This window comes from Malurus melanocephalus, unplaced genomic scaffold, assembly GCF_030028575.1.
Source record: "Malurus melanocephalus ecotype Western Australia unplaced genomic scaffold, MMel_1.1 scaffold_334, whole genome shotgun sequence".
NCBI classification, from domain to species: Eukaryota; Metazoa; Chordata; class Aves; order Passeriformes; family Maluridae; genus Malurus; species Malurus melanocephalus.
In genome coordinates this window covers 748920-769537 of record NW_026623566.1, presented here as the reverse complement: position 1 = coordinate 769537, position 20618 = coordinate 748920, and the positions used below count along the sequence as shown (strand labels likewise).

The 20618-nt window shown below is 38.8% G+C and overlaps 1 protein-coding gene across 1 annotated transcript; it reads right to left on the bottom strand.

Annotated features, from left to right (window-relative positions):
• Positions 1–10024: 10024 nt before the first annotated feature.
• Positions 10025–19245, bottom strand: MFAP3L (microfibril associated protein 3 like). Its single transcript, XM_057377929.1, has 2 exons — positions 18851–19245; positions 10025–15258 (listed from the first exon to the last, which is right to left on the bottom strand). The coding sequence occupies exons 1-2, from the start codon at positions 19131–19133 to the stop codon at positions 14396–14398; spliced, it is 1146 nt and encodes a 381-aa protein (XP_057233912.1). The 5' UTR covers positions 19134–19245; the 3' UTR covers positions 10025–14395.
• Between the last annotated feature and the right edge of the window lie 1373 nt (positions 19246–20618).

Sequence of the window (20618 nt, the reverse complement as noted above, 5' to 3'; positions counted from 1 at the left end):
TTTTTCTTTTTCAAAATATCCCAGGAATATTTTATTGAAGGGTTTTGAGAAACTAGGAATTCATTTTGTCAGGACAAGAGCATTGAATGTACTTTTACAGTAATATCAACTTCTTGTTCTTGACCTTTTATGCCTTGCTGAACCAAAATTTCTCACCAAAACCATTACCCCTTTTTTGAGAACCAGATTGATGATGTTACATGCAATACAAGTCACTAATGCAATACATTTTTTTTTAAATTGCTCTTTCAACTTTCAACTTTCTTTCCTGGTTTTAATCTCAAAAAGCTGAGATATCTGCTATATGAGACCAGCACTTGGATTCTGCAAGGTTGTTAACAGCCCTGTGAGCTGTGCTGTTGACTCCCAATGGAGTTTATGAAAGTGTTTGACCGGCACTGGCATTTCTGCTATGCTGTAAGAAGTATAGCAGACCATGGTGCACCTTCCCACTGAAATTGTCCAGTGTGAACTTGCATCCCATCAGGCACATCTGCAAAGAGTTTACATCATCTGGCATTMTAGAATAAACACCCCAGCAGCACTTATAAATGTCTGGTTCAATATGTGGGAATCTCTAAGAGGTRTTCCTAAGCCAAAACTGTGACAATTGAAATTACTTGATTATATGAAATTGTTTCCAGGACAATTCATGGTAATGATCAGACTCAGTTAATACCTAACTGTAAATGTTTATTTTACTTATGAGACTGTTTGAAATATATTGATATCTCTCCATGAAATATACACCACTGCTCATAGGCAAAGGAATAATAAAAGGTTCATGATATCATAGAATCCACACTATTTAGTTTTAAGTAGTTTTGTTTTAGAATTTTTCATGCTTAATGTCCCAGCCATACTGTAACTGACAAACCTGCACCACCTCTTCTGCGGTGGTATTTTTCTAACTGAATGAGCTACCAGAATGAGCTCCCTAAAGTTCAAGTTGAACAAGCAAGCTATCCCGCTGTTGTTCTGATACATGTTAATTGATTTAGATGSAAAGCACTGCTGAGAACTTTCGGRCATCTCATTTTAAACAGTTGCTTGAGTATTTTATGTCTTAGTTCATCTGAGACCCCACTCCCCTCAGCTCTGAGCATGGCCATATGCATAGACTGTACTGGTTTTGAATTTACAGGAAAATCTTGGAATAAACAGAAAGGCCACATGCCGTAGTGGGGAACAAAGAAGCAAGAGCAGGGAAATGACTGATGGCAAATACTGAGAAAAAGTCTGCATACYGCACAATGGTGCTATTCATATATATAAATCAAGTGCTCATGTGTTTTTCTGGATCTGGGCCTAACTGCACAACTGCATTTCTTTCAAGTGGCAAGTACGTGCAAGAAAAAGCAGAACACATACAGTGATTTCTCTGGTGGAGGGTGTAGTTCAGACCRACAAATTAGAAAGTCATGGGCTATAAAAGAAAGTTGCAAAAGACCTGTAAAAGAGAAGAGAGCAGAATGCCACTTTGCACAGTAGTAGTTCAGTGTTAGTATTTAAAACTGAATATGCTTATTTGGTGAGCCTGAAGATTCATTTTCCACCTTCTGTTAATCTTTGTTGTATTTTAAGAGAACGGGACTGGATGTGAACTAACAACCTTCTGAGGGAAGAGCAAGGTTATGTTTGACTTCTGAGGAGGATGCCTACTGTTTCAGTGCAAAGTAAGGTTTTGAAAGCCTTTGTAAGTGTGCATTATGAAACCCTGAGCTGGTATTGGATGGTTGCTGTGAAAGATATCAAGGGTGTGGGGTGTGATAACTGATGAATATCCTGAGTGCTGTGCAGTGCAGAACTAAAGCACACATAGGTCACAGCAGATCCCCTTTAGAACTGAGCAGTGCAATTATACAGAAGGCAGAACACAGCTTGTTCATCTGCTGGATCAGAGATCCTGTCACCTTGCTTAATCAATTCTTTTGTCTTAGATAGCCACTTGGCAATCTAAACTCTCAGCCATACATATTCTTATTTTTATTGTTTGTGTGTTGCATAATAAAAGTATGATAGGTATGGAAATAAAATTGCAGCTTGGTCAGCTTCATTTTGAAGCAGATCATTTGAGTGGAAAATTAGTGGCTCTTCACCCTTTGTATTTTCCTCTACACACATATACACGGAAACATTGTATTAATTTATGATAACACATTAATGTCATCTAAAGATGTGGTGAAACAGGAAGATAATTGGATTAGTGAGTAAAATACAGTATTTGAACCCAACAGATCTAACAAATGTGACATTGTGCCTTATCTAATGAGTGCAAGTGGAATCTCTCATGAGACTGAAGAACACAGTGCTTTGTACTGTGTAGTCTTCCATTCCATTCCCATCCACATAGCCATAATCATAAGTCATTCATGACRAAAATCAATAATCTTAGTTTTTCTGACAGCTTTTGTTCACTGTTCCTAGGAACCGTTTTCTATCTTTTCTCAAGAGGGTCTTTAGAATTTAAGCTCCCTCTCTCTGCTTGTTTATGTACAATGCTGTTCCTCTGCCAAATGATCATGGTGCCAAGTTCCTGCTTGGCATTTGTGGAACATTTTCCTTTCAGCCCCTTGAAGAGTACATGCTTTGGCCTTTYCAAAGCCAACAAATTGTCAACACTCTTATGAAGTGGCTGTGGTCTAGGCTGAAGTGGACCAGTTATCAGCATCTGTCTCATTGTTTGTGACACAAACTACAGAGTTACTGTTGATAGCTTTTGGAAGAAAAAATATGAGGGGAGACTTTTATTTTTATGGTTCTATATTTCAATAAAATTTCTCTAATTGGATGRGTAGAGCAATAAAGTTTTATAGTACATATTATATCCTATAGCAAACAGTTAAAAGAAGACAAAAAATGTGCAGCAGTAGGCCAGACTTGTGAAAGATTTTGTAATTCTGCTCCAGTAAAACTGGCCTTTTACAATCCATTATATGGTAAGTCAATGTAAAGTCAACAGAGCTTATTTACAAAATGGGAATCCCCAGTGCAGACACTTTCCAAACAAGGTATCAAAAGCATTTGCTATCAATTCTGCTAATTGACAGCTTCTTAAAACTTTTTCTACTGTCACCTGGACGCAAGCTGAGGACAACCACCATCACTGAGAAAACATTGATTTTCCTAAGATATCCTGTGTTTGTTCTGCAAACAGCAAATAGACACAGAATGCAGTTTATGTCATGGTGAGAAGAAATTGTTGTGATTAACCTTTAATTCTCTTAACCTTTCAGAGCTCAAATTTTATAAGTTGAAAGGAAAAAACATAAAACACTCTCAAAAAGCAGCAATAGTTCATGTTGTACTTTGTGAAATCTGGCCAGCATCCTTCCATTACAGAATGAGAAGATGAATAAACATACTGGGCTTAACCAGAAAGAGGCTTTAAATCTATTAATTCATCTTGATGTGCTTAGCTTCTGCACATCCTCCTTGGAACAGAATAGTCAGTCTGTTAGGTCTCTGGGGACCAGCTTTTTGCATGTGTGCTGGCAAGTGAATCCCATGCCTTCTTGTAAATTAGTAATAGGGAGAGACAGGGCAAGAAGAGCCACAGCAAATATCTATTAGGCTTAGACAACCTTGTAGCTGCTCAATAATAAGTGAAAACTGTTTGGTCAGAGGCAGGACAAGGAGCTGTTTCTGAGCTGCCAAAGTGTGACATACTTTGGGATAGAAACAGAGAGATCATTTTGCTGGGGGTGTTTTTCAGTAATAAGCGTGGAACTGTCATCTTAATTCCACGTCTGTTGCACTGTCCTAGTCTGCCTCTAGCTCACTCCCTCCCACTCGTTCTCATCTGCACCTGGTTTGTCCAGATTCACAGCATCGCAGTCCTTTTCCACTCAGATGCTGGCAGTCTCTGGGAGAGTCTGGAACGGTACAAAGGCAAGCTGACACCTGTCAGTGCAGCTCTTTCCTCTTTGCAATCACAGCAGTTGCCTCACTGAAGAGCCCATGTTTAGTCCCCCTTGAAGAAMAACTATAAGGTAGTGCTACCTTATAGCAAATAAGGAAGGCAGGGGTACTTTGGTCACAACACCAAGCCAAAAGGAAAAAATAGGGTTCTCATGCAAGAGTCTGACTCCACCAGGATGTGGAGTGTGGAGTCTGACTCCACCGTGATGTTCCCTGTGCCCATCTCTAGTCCAGAAATGGGTTTGAGTTTCAGATGCTGCACAATCACCTGAGCAGTCTGGGAACCACATCTTGCAATACTGTCCGTAGTGTCCTGGACACTGCTTATTTACCTGATCTAGGATAATGTTTGTCTCCTTACGGTATCGTGGATTGCCCTGACAAGTGTCTATAGCTGCTGTCTGACAAGTGACAGCTGCCTATTGGGATAAGCTTCCATGCTGCAGTCACCTCCTCTCTGGAGGTTACCTCTTGGGTGATATTTTAGCTACTGCATCAATTTTACAAGGTTCCCAATAATTACTTATGGTTTTGTTTTTTTCCCCCCCTGAATAACATGTGGACTCCTTCAGAGCMTTTCATTACCTGCTTCCCTGCTGAGAATAGATAGATTTTTTCTGCAGGTCTTTTTTTCCTGAAATTGGTGTAGAGTAGGAACAAGTTCTTAGTGGTGGTGTATCATGTAACATTTGGCTAATGCTCCGGGGCTATTTTTGGTAATGGCAACAGGAATTACAGTGTCAGGATAGGTCTATTATATGTTCTAATAAAATAACCAGTAGCCTGATACATGAATAACAGAGATTTRGAGGCTTTCACCTCATTTGGGGTGCAGATATTAAAGAATGAGCTCTRTGCTTAACAGAGATTACATGGGGATTATGAAATGTAGAAATTGTAGTTGCAAAAAGCAGTTTTATTCAGCAGCAGATTACTGTCATTTYACTGCATGCTTATGAAAACTGGAGTTTCTAGTTAAAAACAGACTCCATTAGCATGTAAATATTAGCCTATATAGAAATACAGCATTTCAGTTAAAAAAAAAAAAAGGGGAAAAGCATTTATCAATTAATTTGAAATTTGTATAATTGACATAGTGTCATGGAGCTGTCTGCAGTCTCTTCAGAAATACCTAATTTAGAGAGGCCCCTGCACATGGCAAGCTATCCAATGAATAAGATAAACTAATCAAGGTAATGGATAACTAATGTATGGATAATGCAAATATGCTATTCCATCCATGATGGAAAAAGAAACATGTTAAGGCAGAGATGTATCATGTATTACTTTTTTCAAGTGAACACGCAAAAGAACATGACATGGCCACAGTCCCACAAATGAATGAGGACATTTATTCCAATTGTATTTTGSGAATTATGGATTTACCTTTTCTCTTGATGCTGTTCTGCAAAAAATCTGCTGCAGTCTATTGATTACTTCATCCTGCACTAACTTGGGAGAAGTTAATTTTATGTCTGCATAATTAAAATTGAATTATACAGATGGATGTGAGTGATCCTACCCCAAAACAGGCAACTGAAAAAAAAAAACCCACTAGAATCCTCTGATTGATTTTAAAATATGAAGATTTTAGGGCAAACAAAACAAAGTCCAAGCAGTAAAGCAAAATACCAAATAAGGCTTTGGACTGGCAAAATATTCCAATGAAGATAAATCTTCGTTGGAATATTGATTTTTATCCACAAGAGATCACACACAGTAGAGAATATTTAACCAAGAAGAAGGCAGAAAAGAAAGCACTTCCACCACACCCATAAAGAAGCAGCAGTCACCTAAGTAGAACCATAAACCAGACTAAAAATACCTGATAAAAGACATCCTAAGAGAAGGACTGGGAAATATGTTTCATAGTTTTGTAATAATTTATTTTGACATTAGGAGTGAAAACTTCATTGTTTTTAGACACCTCCTTTTTCTTCACTTGAGTATGTTTATGGTTAAATAAGTTAGAATTTAATATACTTTGAAGGAAAGGAAAAAAGTTTTCCATGTTAATCTTCTTAAATTTCTCTCTATTTTTTACTGCCTTTTCCTGAGGCTGTTTACTCTGCACATATTAGAGACAAGGATAACAAAGCATTTTAAACAGGCAAGATCTATGCTTGTCTCCTTAGAAGGGAGTGTCTTTTTCTAGCTGTTTTGTTGGTTTTTTTTTTTTCCTGCGATCCTGTTTACTGACTAAGGTAGTGTTCACCACCAGGAAGGAGTTAAATGATACCCAAACAACTCAGAGCTGTCTGTCAATCAGGGCTAACCTTGAGGCAGAAGCAGTAAGAGGCTTCAGAAAGAGGGAGGTCTTGCTGGCATTTATTTTGCTTCTTTGTATTTATCAATTGAGAATCACTGGGCCTGAATTGTTGATAAATACAAATGTTTTCTTGTGCAGCAAAATCAAAACCTATGCAAAAGAAGGCAAATGTATTTCAGATGGGCCAGCTTCTGCATCTTCAACATGAGATCTCAAACTCTGTGGCTCCACAACAGGGGAGGGTGGTTGTTTGTGAATTGCATTTGATGCATAGCTAAATAGACCTGAAAATAATTTTTAAAATCACAGATAAAGGAGACAAGGCCTTTTTTGATAACTCTGTGTCGTGGTTTGGAATGCTGGCCGAAAGCCAGGCACCCACAACACCTGCTCATTCGCTCTCCCCCACCACCACTGGGCAGAGAAGAGCAAAGGAAAAAAAATTAACAAAAGGGTTCATGAGTTGAGATAAGGAGCTGGGAGAAAACGCTTGATGGACAAAACAGGCACTACTTAAATTATGAAGTGAATTTTTTACTAACAAAGTCAGAGGAGGATAATGAGAAATAAAATACAACCCTCAAAGACACCAATCTTTTCCCCACTCCCTCCCCACTTCCCACCGACAGTACAAAACAGCGGGAGGTGAACAGGGTGTGGGGTTGGTCAGTTCAGGGTGTGGGGTTGGTCAGTTCAGGGTGTGGGGTTGGTCAGTTCATCACTGGATCATCTGGGGCTGCTGAGGGAGAAGAGTCCTTCCTTTGCCTTGCCGTGGGGTCCCTCCCATGGGAGACAGTTCTCTGTGAACCTCTCCGGCGCAGTTCCACTCTCACGAGCAGCAGTCCACACACGTCTGCTGCATTGTGAGTGCCCCCACAGGCAGACAGTCGTCCCCAAAACTGCTGCACCGTGGGGTCCCTCGTCCCCTGGGTGCAGGCCCAAGGCCAGGCTGTTCCATCTCGGGAGCAAGGCCTCTCTCTCCGTGGGTCTCCTGCTGGACACAGCCCCTTCTCGGCATCTGCCCGCTTTGGCGTGGGGACCTCCCTCCACGGGCTGTGGGTGGATCTCTGCACCCTCTGTGGACCCCATGGGCTGCAGGGGGACAACCTGCTCCACCATGGTCACCGTGGACTGCAGGGGGACAGCCTGCTCCACCATGGTCACTGTGGGCTGCAGGGGGACAGCCTGCTCCACCATGGTCGTCACCACAGCCTGCAAAGGAATCCCGGCTCTGGCGCCTGGAGCATCTCCTTCCCCTTCTTCTCCACTGACCTTSGTGTCTGCATCCTTCACATATTTCTCAGCCACTGGCAAAACTACTGTGTGTCTGGGAGTGAACAGGGTGTAGCTCCAGAACWCTTACAATATATTGATGATATTGTGTGGGGCAATACTGCAGAAGAAGTTTTTGAGAAGGGGGGCATTCATGAGTTTTCAATGTTTGCCTTCCAGAGCAACCACTACGCRTGCTGAAGCCCTGCTTCCTTGGCAGTGCCCAAACAATGCTGCTAATGAGAAGTAGAGATTGATTTCTTCTTTTTTTTTCCTTTAGCTTTTGTGCATGCAACTCTTTGCTTATATTTTGTATCTTTGCTGTAATAAAACTACTTTATCTCACCCTGCTGGCTGTTCACCATCTTACTCTCTCCCGTCCCAGAGGAAAAGGGAGTGATAGGGAGACCTAGTGGGTACTGGCATCCAGCCAGGGTCAACCCACAACACTCTGGTACTATTGTCATGCCTAAGGTCCTTATCCATATAGGAAAGGTTCTGGTTAGAGTAGGTGTAACAGGAATCTGTTCTCAAAATAGGAGCTGGCTATAGGATGGCAAAATGATATGATAGTGATGCTGAATTTCTACTCAGTCATAAACAAGGTTTTTCATGCATTCTTTATGATATACTCAATGCCTTTTCTTTTCTCTTTTTTCCATTGTCTTGTGGTATGAAATAGCTTCTCATTACATAACCGGAGCGTCCTAAGTCTGCCACATTTATCGTTTACTGCCATACATTTTGATTTAAAATAAGAAATTGCTAATGTAGCTTCAGTTTACATTACTATCTTTGCCCAATTTGCAGACTTACACATGATACCATGGACTCACAAGTCAGCCTTTACTGTAAGAGTAAAATGACTCAGTTTGGGCCTTGGAGCCAGAGTGCTAAATATAGTCCACAGCATTAGAGCCTAGTATAGCTGGGGGAAAAAATCTACTTGGGGACTTTTAAAAGGTCAGTTTGKAACAGAGGTGCCTGGGGGGCAGAAACACTTGCCCTGACAACTAACTTAATTCTGTTCTCATTTGAGAAGGGGCACAGCAGAGCTGCTGGGGATGGAAGGAAGTATAGGAAGATAAGACAGGGAAAAGAAGAAATGGACAAAAAGGACTGAGCTGGTTATTCTAAGCAGTAGTGCAGGATATGGGCTATTAAGTATCCATTTCTGTGGGAAAGTGGTGTAGTGGCACTGCAGACACCTAGGGTACCAGCTCTGAACTGTTCACCAGCTTTCTCTGGCTCGAGACTTGGAGAGCACTGTCCTCATCTTTGTCGCTGTTGACACATACCCACCAGCAGCTTCCAGTTTTGGAGTGCATTTGTARTAGTGATGTAAGGCAGTCTCCTCCACATGACAAACATCATTGCTGTAAGTACTGGGACTGAGGGCAGCCTGTTTCAGCACGTTCAGGCGTGTAGCTCACTGGGACCAACTGTTTGGTGGCACTCTGCCCTCATGAAAAATGCTCCAACAAACCTGTTGGAGTTCAGCATGCTGGAACGGAGCATCCTGAAAAGGTGTGTTCTAAATGAAAAAGCCCAGGCACAGCATGTCAAACTGCCCCAGTTGCAAGACAGGGTCGCATTCTAAGACAGTAAAATAGCATATGGCTCTGGCCTTGTGTTCAGTTTTACGATCAGTTTGCAATTGATCTACTTTACAAATAATTGGTGGCCATCTCATTTTAAAACCATTGAATAAAAATGCTTCTGAAATTGTTTTTCAAAATTGGAATACACTTTTGAACAGCAGAGTTAAAACATGAAGCAGTTATAATTTTTCTGTTATAGGCCATATTTTTCAAAAATATGTAGAACAGGTAGTTGGCGAGAGCAAGTCTTTCATTTTTGAAAGGGCAAACCCCCCCAACACCATCTCCATCAGTGACTGTGGTTGTTAGCTGTATAGCACAGCAGAGCCAGGACAAGGTATTAGAGTGACTGCTTCAACTGAGTCCTGCTGAAGATGGTTAGAGAGTGATACAGCCCAACTATTGTGGCACAAGAAACTCATTTCACCTCATCCTTTTAGGGCAGGTGAAGAAATTCATGCAGATATGGCAGTCCACACTTCTCTTTTGTCTTGGTACCAGAGTGCCTCTGGGAGAAGAGATGTTTATTTCATTGGCCCCAACTCTTAAAACTGCAGCAAAACTTTCTGCTGTGCTCAGAGACACAGTTCAGAAAGGACGCGTCTGCAAAAAGGTCCKTTGGATTACACATGGAAGTGCTGATGTGCTTCCAAAGAATGCTATGTACATGTGCCATCTAGGCTATTGATAACAACAGCAGTTCTAGATGCTGAAAATGACCACAGCTCCTCTTCAGAACTTTATGAAAACTTGGGGACCTTTAAAAGGTCAGTTTGGAACAGAGGTGCCTGGGRGGCAGAAACTATCAGGCAAATAGCTGTTTCTTCTGATCAAAGTTTCTGGAATTTTAGCTGATGTACAATGAAAGAAATAGTTTGCTTCCATTTAAACTGGAGCCATGGCATACACTTACTAGGAGATTATAATCTTGTTGAATGTGTACATACTCAGCATACTCTGTGCAAATTCTTTATTGAAACAATGATCAATGTACAAGCTACATCACATTTCATTTGCCACTTCAGCATGAACTGGTCTCTTTGTGGTTTACGGCCGTGAGCTATAAAATCATAATAGTTATTTAAATCAAAATACAGTAACTGCTTCTCAAAAGAACACATTCATATTTGTCTTACATTTCTTGTAAAATCAAAAAGGATTTCATAACAAATGAAATATAACTTACAATACATTAGTGCAAGCATTTCCTTTGCATCTAAGAAGCTTTCAGTTTTCCCACTAAATATGGCATACTTAAGAGGCCAACTCTTAAAATAGCATGCTGCCAAGATATCCCATGAGAACTTTTAATATTCAACACTGTTAAAACTTTCTAGAATTAGTTAATCTGACCAAACTGGAAGTCAGAAAGCCCTGGTTAAATGTTACAGTACTTTTGTCAAAAGGTAACTGCAAATCAAGGAAATGACATAGTATGTACATTAGAATAAAACAGGCACTGATTTAAAAAAAAAAAATCAACATCTGCCCATATATGCCRTTTTGCAAGTCTTATGATTATACAGTAGTTTTTAAGCACAGAGCATACTTCTGTGCCTTACCAAGTACCAATAAACCTGCACAAAAATGCTGATCTACGGGTTCTTTAAATATTTTATATGACAGATTCAAAAAATGACTGAAGGGTAGGTTTCATCACAAACATGCTCAAATTGGAGAAAAAAAAAGAATCAGCAGTAAAAAAATACTGCTCAAAAAGAAAATATTGAGTAAATTGAAAATGAATACTATGTTTAAGTGGGCTGATTAATATGGTCTTCCATTTACTGAAAAACAAAGTAATGTTTTAAAATCAAATCAAACACTGATTTCTTCTGCTGCTGAAATATAGTCATCTTTCATGAAGTTTTGAAAAGAATGTTTGAAAGTGGTGTAAATATATTGTGCAAATCTCTTTTCCTTATTAAGCCTAGCTTGGTGTTCCTTTGCTTTTAGAATGCAATTTCAGCTGGACTGGATTTTCCAAATCCTGAGTGTTTTAAGAACCATTAGTGTCTGGTGGTACAATAAATAGAATAATGTAACGAAAGGTGTGCATAGTCCAATGACGGGAACGGATAATCTCCCTGAAGTGCTTAAGGTGCATGAAAATACATAACAATGCAAATGTTAATGTTTTCTTAGAGCCATTGTTAATTTTATATTTGTTAATCGTGTTCTTGGACCATAAAGTAGCCATTTGCTAAGAAATACTGCAAGACACAATTATTTACTTTATAATTGCACAGCCAGAAAGTTTGAAACAAGAAAGACAGGTTTGGGTCTTGCTTCCCATCTGTCTTCCACAAATGAAGTTCCTGAAAGTGTATAAAAAGCTTTAGGCTTAGAAGTGTCACATAATGGATGCATAAGATACTGAGCAGCATACATAAAAACACGAAAAAACACATAAACTAGAACCATCAGTTCTGCATAAAATCTCTATTTTCTTCAGCTACATTGCTGTTCAGTTTTTATTCCGATAACAACACAAAGCTAAATGTCCAAAGAGTTAATAGCAGACTGATTGGAGCAGTCCTGCCTGTGAACTCCCAGCTCCGAGTGACTCCAATTCTAGAAAATTCAGCGTTTCCTTTGACCTTGCAACAGCAGGAATCCAGCACTACATGTATTGCACATATCTAATCCAAGTACCTGCTGTTTATATGTGGTCTGCAATGTGCGTTTGTGTGTACTTCAAACATGTACCCTTTGTGGGCAGCCTTTGGGAAAAAAACATAATCTGTGTCTTCAAGGAAGTTTACACAGCGATACGGAAGAAATCCATGGGGATTGTTTGCTCTCAAATGTTTTTAAATACATAATTAATAAAGGAGGACAGTCTGAGGCAAGCAGTCAGGGTCAGAATTGCCTGGTACCAAACACKATAGAAATACATGAAGTGGTCTGATCTCAATTGTAAAAACTTCATAGTTAAAAAAAATAATTAAATACTGCAGTTTAATAAATATTTTTATAACTTTAAGAAAAGTTAAAGTATAATTTAAAAGTTTTTTTATGCTTTCAAGGAGAACATCTTTGCTTATCTATGCAATCTTAGTTGGGCACCAAGTAAGTAACCTAAGAATGYATGGGCATTGTTTGTAAATGCTAGACAGGCAGTAAAACCAACATGCCTCTTCTCAGGAGGTTAAGGTGAATTAAAGGAGTTTAGTGCAAGTTCCTTTTTTTCTTTCTGCCCTTGTTCTTTTCCATATCAGAAGTAAATCAAGTAACTTGRAAAATTTATGTGAACACTAAACAGAAATGTCCTTTGGATTCAGACTAGAAGTTAATAGTTTACATCAATACTACTGTCAATCACACTGGTCAGAAGTGAGGTTCTTTATGGTATTCTCTTAATCTAACTCCTGTTCTACATTTATATTGCTTCACTGGAACTCAAATATTTCCAGTCACATTCCTAAAGGGACTTTGCCCTTGAATATTTCCTTTCGGGCATGTGCAAATGCATTTTGTATAGAAACCTGCCACTGTGGTGAGCACAAAAAAGAATGAGACAACTCAAGTCCATTGAAYGCTGCCATTGCTCACAAGTTGGTTGTAAAATCTGAAGTCCATTAATAAGCACAYATATTTTTTTAATAACCACAGAAAGGTAACTATGGAGGCTTCTCTGCAACACCTCTGTAAGTCATAGGGCATTCCTGTCCTACACTGCTACTGAGGCTCTGCACTTTAACCTGAGGAAGTTGACATAAGACCTCAGTTCATTATCAAGGGTTCTTTTAGGTACCTGCAACATTGACTTTGTCTGGTCTTGATTACCCATGCAGTAAATATAACTGACTGCCCACAAGAGAGACCTTATGGAGATGTGGCTGTTTTTGTTGAAATGTCCGGAGAGCCATCCACGCATCATCTCCCCATAGACCTAAGCAACTTCTTTTTCTGCAATACACTTGATTCCAGTTATACTACAATCCTTCTTAAAAACTATAAGGTGATAGTTTGTTCATTAGTTCCAAATTAAATGTGTCAGGTAATWAAGTAATATTCTATCAACCCTATACAAACTCCATAAGTACTTTCTTTCCAGATTCACTGCAGAGAAGGTCTTTTTTATTGTCTGTTTGCAWGAGAAATTATCACTTCCCTTCCACTCCTGGCATTTCCTGGCAGAAATGTTGATCCTTTTTAACGCCACAATCATTGTGGTCATTAAAGCTTTACTGGGATAGAGTCACATGTACTCAAGCAGTGACCATCCTRCATGTAGGAGGTTCTTAAAATACCAACACAATCATATCACATTAAACAGTTTGCATGACTGTCATTTTAATTTCATAGGACACTTGATTGTTTTTTTTTCCAGTTTGGATACGATACTCTCAAATTGATGCTTATATATGAATTTAGGCTTGATCTTCAGAATATCAATTTGCTCAAAATTAACAAGCCAAATAAAAGGGTATTTGCCATTTCAGCCTTGTCATCAACTGATTACTGGCATTTACAGGACTGTTATGGAACCTGCATATCTTCTGTTAAGGTAGTACATTGTTACTGCTTCCAAATTACTTCAAAACAAGACATCTCAYGTATTTGCCGCTGTTTGCCATATAAACTTCTGGCAAGGTAGAAAATGCTAAAATGCTTGCAAAAACCCCTGCAGAGCTGTTGGACTGCAACTTTCTGTAAGTTGTTCACGGCCTTTCCCATCTGTAGTATACTCTCAAATTTGTTTCTCCATGCGAAACAAACAATTGTTGGCATCATCATTCCATGAAAAAGGGAAAACTATTTCCCATGTGGCTAATGAGTGTGGTCTCAAATGAAATGGAAACGTTTTAACTTTCTTTAATAGCCCTCTAAATCACACTGCAGCTGAGCAAACAGGCTTTGTAAATGGGATCTATAATGATTTTATTTGGCTACTGGAATGCTGCCTCTTGGGCAATATTTCAAATTCACAACTTAATATTTGCAAAAATGCAACATCCGGAAATAACGAGAGTGAAGGAAGAAGATGGAAACCAGATTTATATTTAGTAAGTTCAAGTGTCCTACATCAAAGACTACCAGTGACTTCCAGGAGGCCACTACAGGTGACTCCAGCCTAGAAAATGCTGAGGTAAATGTTTCTTGGAAATACTCCTAATCAAAAAGAGCAATTAATATTAATGTAATAGCAATTACTCTGCCATACATCATGGTAAACTAAACTCAAACTGAGAAGAAAGTGCCAAATAATCCACATACATGCTTTTGCTATGATAGTCTCCAGGTAAGGCTTAGCGGCAAGTACAATATGTATTTTTAAAAGAGCTCCACCTGATTTTCCTGCTATGCATAGATTCAGGAGTAACTATCATACATGGCTTTCATATATAACACATGTATTTTTGTCATTTGCCAATGCTGTGTCATCAGAACTGAGTTCAGCAGAAGGCTCAAGAGGGGGCTCTGCAGGACGTGCTGGTGTTTGAGGAGTGTCTTCTTCCTTGGTGTCCAACTGCATGCTTTCCTGTGACTGACCATCCATGCAGTCCTTTTTGGACAATGGGTGAACGGACACTTTTATTGCAATCTGTTGAGGTGGCTCATGCAGTGACGATGCGTCCGAGTCAGCTGTGGGAGATTCACTGCGTGTCAAAGCATTTGGGATCATATAAAGCTCATCTGTTTCAGTGGTTTCCTGGCCTTCTGCTGTCTGCCGTACAAAATTCTGTCCTTGCTCCTCCAGACCGACAACCTCCATAATTTCTTCCATTATAGTCCTGCAGTTCATGATGAGAGGTGGCAAAGGTACGCTCCGAGCAAGCTCTTCAATRTAGCGAGCAAATTCCATGGTCTTGAACTGGGTCACTTTGGCAAGCTCGAGCGTTTTGGCCGATGTGATAATTGGGATACGCTTCGCAATCTCAAAGGCCTTCTGAAGTTTCTCTGCCCCTTCTGTTCTGAAGAATTCATTGATTGCTTTCTCGGTTTTCTTCAGATGACTGCTCATCATACATAACCGAGTAATGTTCAGTATCATAACAATGGTAAAAGCTACAAGGCAGACAATCATGTAATAGATTCCCATATCTCCAGAAGTAAAAACAACCCTCAGCGTCACAGTATTGTTAACACTGCCGTACGTATTAGATGCGACACACGTGTATTTACCTCTGTCTTCAAATGACACGCGGGTAATGTTTAGTAGCCCATTGTCAAGAAACCACCATTTTCCTGTTGGAGAGGAAACAGAGTAACTTTGAAGTTTGTTCATATGATCAGCATAGTTTTAAACATCAGATCTATCAAACTGGCTTCAGGTTTTGGAAGAAGGAAATAATGTTAACAAAAGGACAAAGAATTTACCATCATATGCTACTATCAAATCCCWGACATCAACTGTGGATAAGGAGAGCATGCCCTAAAAGAGTCTCATTAAAAAAATGCTAATATTCATAACATCTATCTAAATATTGTGGTCAGTTAAATCATAAAGATAGGACTACTTATTCCAGAAAGCCTCCCAAACACAGCTCATGCTTCTTTAAAGAACAAGATCAATAGAATTGTGAGGCAGAAAAGAATACTAAATCCTCCTTGTTTTGCACCCTGATAATGTATTTGCTTACAATTGGATTATTTTTTGTGTTTTGTTACAGTATATCATATAAAAAACCCTAACATATCAGACATCATATACTACTTTGCCTGCCCTCTGCAGTGCTGAGAATCTGATTTTGAAGTATGACTTTAAAGAAAGGAAAGTAGGATAGGAGGAGTAAGATAGGAGGAGTAAGATAGGTGGGCATAAAAGGAACATCTTATTTGTTGGTAAGAACCTCTACACACCACGACAGAACTTCTTTTACCTTTAAAAGTAATTTCTATCAGTGTACAATAATTGATAACTTTGTCTGCTGCATGGACACATACATTTCATGTACATGAACACTTCATAGTCTTTGACCCTTGCACAGCAGAATAGTTGAGGTATGAAACTGCATTTGAAACATGTTAAAATCCATCACTCCCGTCACTGCAAAAGTGATTCAAGATTCAGTTAATTACTGTAATTTGCCATTATATATTAGTAATGAATTAAGGTTTTTATTTTCTCAAGGGAACTACAWTTTTTTCAAATATTACTACATTATTTAAAGTTAAGGACATACTTTTTTTTTATTTTGTGTCATACAACTTCTAAAATTGCAACTTTATTATAAAAAACATAAGTCAACTCCAACAGTGTCAATCCTTTCCTTCATATAAAACCCACTCCTGAAAGTGTTCATATGGTGGAAAACTGCCAGAAAGTGGAGCACCTGTGCCTTCTGAACACTGCATACAGGGAGATGTCAGACAGAAAGTTTCCTTTTGAAACAATGACAAAGATTGATAGAAGCTAACAAGATCAGCTAGTACATACTGCTGCTCAGAGGACTCAACTGTTTTCAGTCTTTGCAACACAATCGCAAGCCGCKATTGACAATTATCTGCTGAATGTAGTAATGGCATTTCAATAACCTTCCACAAAAAGGAATGTCAGGTGTTCACCTGATTTTACCAGCAGAAAGCTTTTTTTCCTTAAACCTAACTTAACCCGCTGCTATTTATATCTATTAAGGCAGCTGAAAAAAGACACAGAACCTGTGATCAGAGAACTAAACCTGCACAAAATCYCTTTCACAATCATGTAAATCACAAGGCAGGATTGCAGTCCTGCCTCAGGTTGGTGCATATCTTGCTTCTACGTTTATTTTATCCTTTTCACAGAAGTTCTTTCATTGTTTTAAAAGCTTGTTCTATTATTTTTTCTTTTATTTYTTTCAAGGAAGAAACTGTGGGCAATTCTGAAACTCATTAGTTAAAAAAAMCCTTTAATTCAGAATAGCAATAGGCTTTTACCAGGTTTAAAGCTTTTCTAATTAAATATGGCTTACCCAAATTTTTTTTTAATATTATCTCCAGTAGAAGCCTATGTAGAAAGTATTCCCACAAGATCCCTGCCTCAGTTCATATGTAAAGACAACTCTTAATTACATCTCTTTATCCTCTTACTTAGAAGTTTTAACTTAACTGAAACACTATTTTTTACCCTAACGTAATTCTTGAAAACAGCTGAATCACTTTGTCTGAAATTAAAAAATGTAGAATAAATAAAAATCTGTCTAAATCAGACCTTCACATAAAAAAAAAAAATCACCCCAATCTGCTAAAGTAAGGCAAACTCAGAGAAAAACTCTTTCACAGAGGAAATGTTAGCATGTATCACAGATGACACTTCTTCCTCTACCTCTAGAATAACAAAAAATACAGACCATTGGCTGCTCAGTATTTCTTTGAATTGCAATGCTGGTCCTTTTTGCAAAGTAGGTTCCTATTAATTGTGAAATAATAAGATGCCTTGTGATGTACCCTGGCTCCAGCTGTTATAAATGACATAATGGCATTGAACTGTGACTCAGTGATTGGGTCTGTGCCAGTGCGTCCTGACAGACATATAAAGCCAAATAAGTAAACAATGATTAGAAAAGGTATAATTGCTGAATTTTAATAACAATTCAATGCCATACTTAATATCACAAAGAAAGGTCTCAAGCTAGGAAATATTTCTTACAGAAAGACAGTTTCTTAAAAGAGGTATTGCACTGTTGAAATTCTAAGTCAGTGATGTCTTAATACTACAGCTGCAATTTTTACTGATTTGGTCAAARTTTTTGCTCACCTACCTACATGTTTGTTTGAGCTACCTCTCTTTAGCTGACTACACAAAGACCTAAACTTAGATGCCTAACTAAAGGGGAAATTTCCTGTTAGTGAACAGCAAAACAGTCCAGCACACTAATCACTGTATGTTGTCACAACCACACAAATCATATCTGAAAGTCTGCTTAGTAGTTCAAGTAGTTCCTTTCTCTAGTTTTACTCAGAAAATGAAAACATGCTGTAATGTAAACCATAACCAGTTATGCAGTAAGCTGTTACAGATACACACTGCTGTTTCACATCAAGCTGGGTCAATCATTACTCCTGTCATAGCAGAGTTCTTTGCCAGGTCAGCCATTAGTTAGGCATGCTACCTTGCAACTAAGAGTTTATTTCATCACTCCGTGAACAAAGCAGTCACTATGGAAGGATTACATGAGAAAAACACCTTTCATATACCCACACTCCCCTCAAACACTCCTTAGAAGTGTAACTAGGATTATCACCCAAACATTCCATTTAAGGARAATAAGCTCATGGGTAATTAAGGTCTCTGGCAAATGCCACTGAAGAGTCTTAAGTAAAGCCAGGAAGGCTCAGACTTGGCCTGTACTTCTGACTGCTGGCCTATATAGGCTTTGCATTTGTTCAGAGCATCTCCTGTTTCTCACATTACCATGGCACTATGCATGAAGACAGCAGGCATATCAGGGAGTTAATGGGGTTGAGTTCACACCAACAAACTATTCTCATATGTCATGAGAATGCTCCTTTGAGTGGGTAACAGCTTTTTCATCTATTTTTTTGGTGTCAGAGAAGAACAAAGGCAGACAKAATAAGAAACAGGAACAAACCAGAAGTCTTCCAATGAAAAGAAGCCTGTCTACACCTTCTGTTAATTGCTTCAGCTTTTTGCTATGTGTTGCTATAAATAACACATAAAAGTTACTGTTTTCTTCCAAGGTGTGCATAAAAAATTTATAACCGCCAGCAGGCTTTCATTTATTTTCACACAGGAAAATACCACAGCCAGGCCATTAAATCCAGGTTATTTTTCAACTTGCTGAAATTAGAAGTGTCTCTGGACAGGCTACATCAGTTGCTATTACTAAGGTCTTACCTTTATTCTCCTCCTCTTGGAGCAGGTGGCCATTGGAATTGTACCATCTGTAACGAGGACTAGGACTCCCTTGGACATTGCATTCAATCAAGGCACTACTGCCCTCCTTGACTATAATATGGTCAATGCGGGAGATGATCACAGGCGCAGCCCCTGTGTGGGTGTCAGTGCGGTTGAAAGTGCTGTTACTCACATCCTCAGCAGTGCTCAAAGCTGCTAATAAGATGACAAGGCGCGTGGTAGGCAGAAAGTACAAAAAGTGGTGGCTATTCAGTATGTCCATTTTCCTTCAGTGGTGTACACGTCTGGCTGGGAACTGATTCTGTGGAATGCAGGTCCTTGAGGTGAGCAGGTGACAGGAGAGTTCTACTTTGATCTGTGCAATATGATGTTTAAAATATCCTATWAAAWAAATAAATAAATAAATATGTACAGTGAGACTGCATGTATAAACAATCCATTAGATGTGCTCTTTTAAGACAGTGGCAGATCCATTAATGCATTTCACAATCATCAGCACAGTGTCTTATCTAAATGCAAATGTTATCACAGTCCTTACCCTTACTGGAAAAAGATGCATACATTTTCCTGACAATGGTGCTGTTCAGAGTGGTAGGCATAGGAGAAGGCTTTTATCACCTAGATATTTACCAGCAATTTAGCTACAGTAGCAGCTACAGTTTTATGCCAAAAGTTCAAGAGACTTTTCCTTTTTTTTTTTTTTTTTTTAAAACATTTGGAAAATCAACAGGAAAAACAAAGGTACAGCACGTTAAAAGCTGTCACTACCAGTCTGGTGTTGCAACTCTGTTACATGTGTGGTCTTAAGAGAACTGTGAAACATAGTGTAAGAAAGAACTGCTCCAGGAAGGGTTTTGGGATCTGATGTTGGAATCTTGATATACAGAATTTTTCCCAAACACAACAGCATATATAACAAAACATTTCAGATCATTCATTTTTCTTAAGCTCTTGCTGTCTGAAACAAAACATAGCATGGAAGAATAGTCTTTAAAGGGAGCATTTCATACTTGATAAAGTAATTTCAGTGTTGTTATTTTTAGAGCAGATTGCTAAAGAAGAGTACTTGCTAGTGACATAATTATGGGTAATGTTCCTTTGAGATACAAATGAAGTTAGGACTTTTCCATTCCTTATGTGGGATTAAGCATTTTGCCTGTGTACTTTTTGCACACTCTCCCTACAGTATTTTCCCTCAACTAATCATCCACAATGAGGCCTTTCTAAAGGAGTGATTTCAGTTTCTGGACAGAGGGGGGCGGGTTACGAATGTGCTCTCTATTGGCCTCATTATGCTCCCAGTGAACACAATTGGCATTCAGTACTGACTGAGGGCACAATGTTGGCCTCAAAATGAACACCTTGGAAAATTTGTCTCAAGAGTCCAAAGGCCACAAATCATGTTAAAATCACATCAGAGTGACCAACTACACTGGTTTTATTCACATGTTTCTAAAGTAAATAACTGAAACCTGGTGAAACTTACTACTTAGAGGAATCTATCTGGAAATCAAATTTAGGAAATTATCCAACAAACTTTCCCCAAATGAATATTTCCATTTCAAAACTGTTTATATTTTCTTAAATATACATTTCACCCATGTCTTAGCATAGAAAATGACTGCTGACAAGATCAGCTCCCTAGATCAGTTCCATATATAAAGAAAACACTAAAATAAAAAGAAACAAACAAAAAAATCCCCTTCCTTCTTTTCTTCAGTATCCAAAAAGGAAAAAAAGCAATATT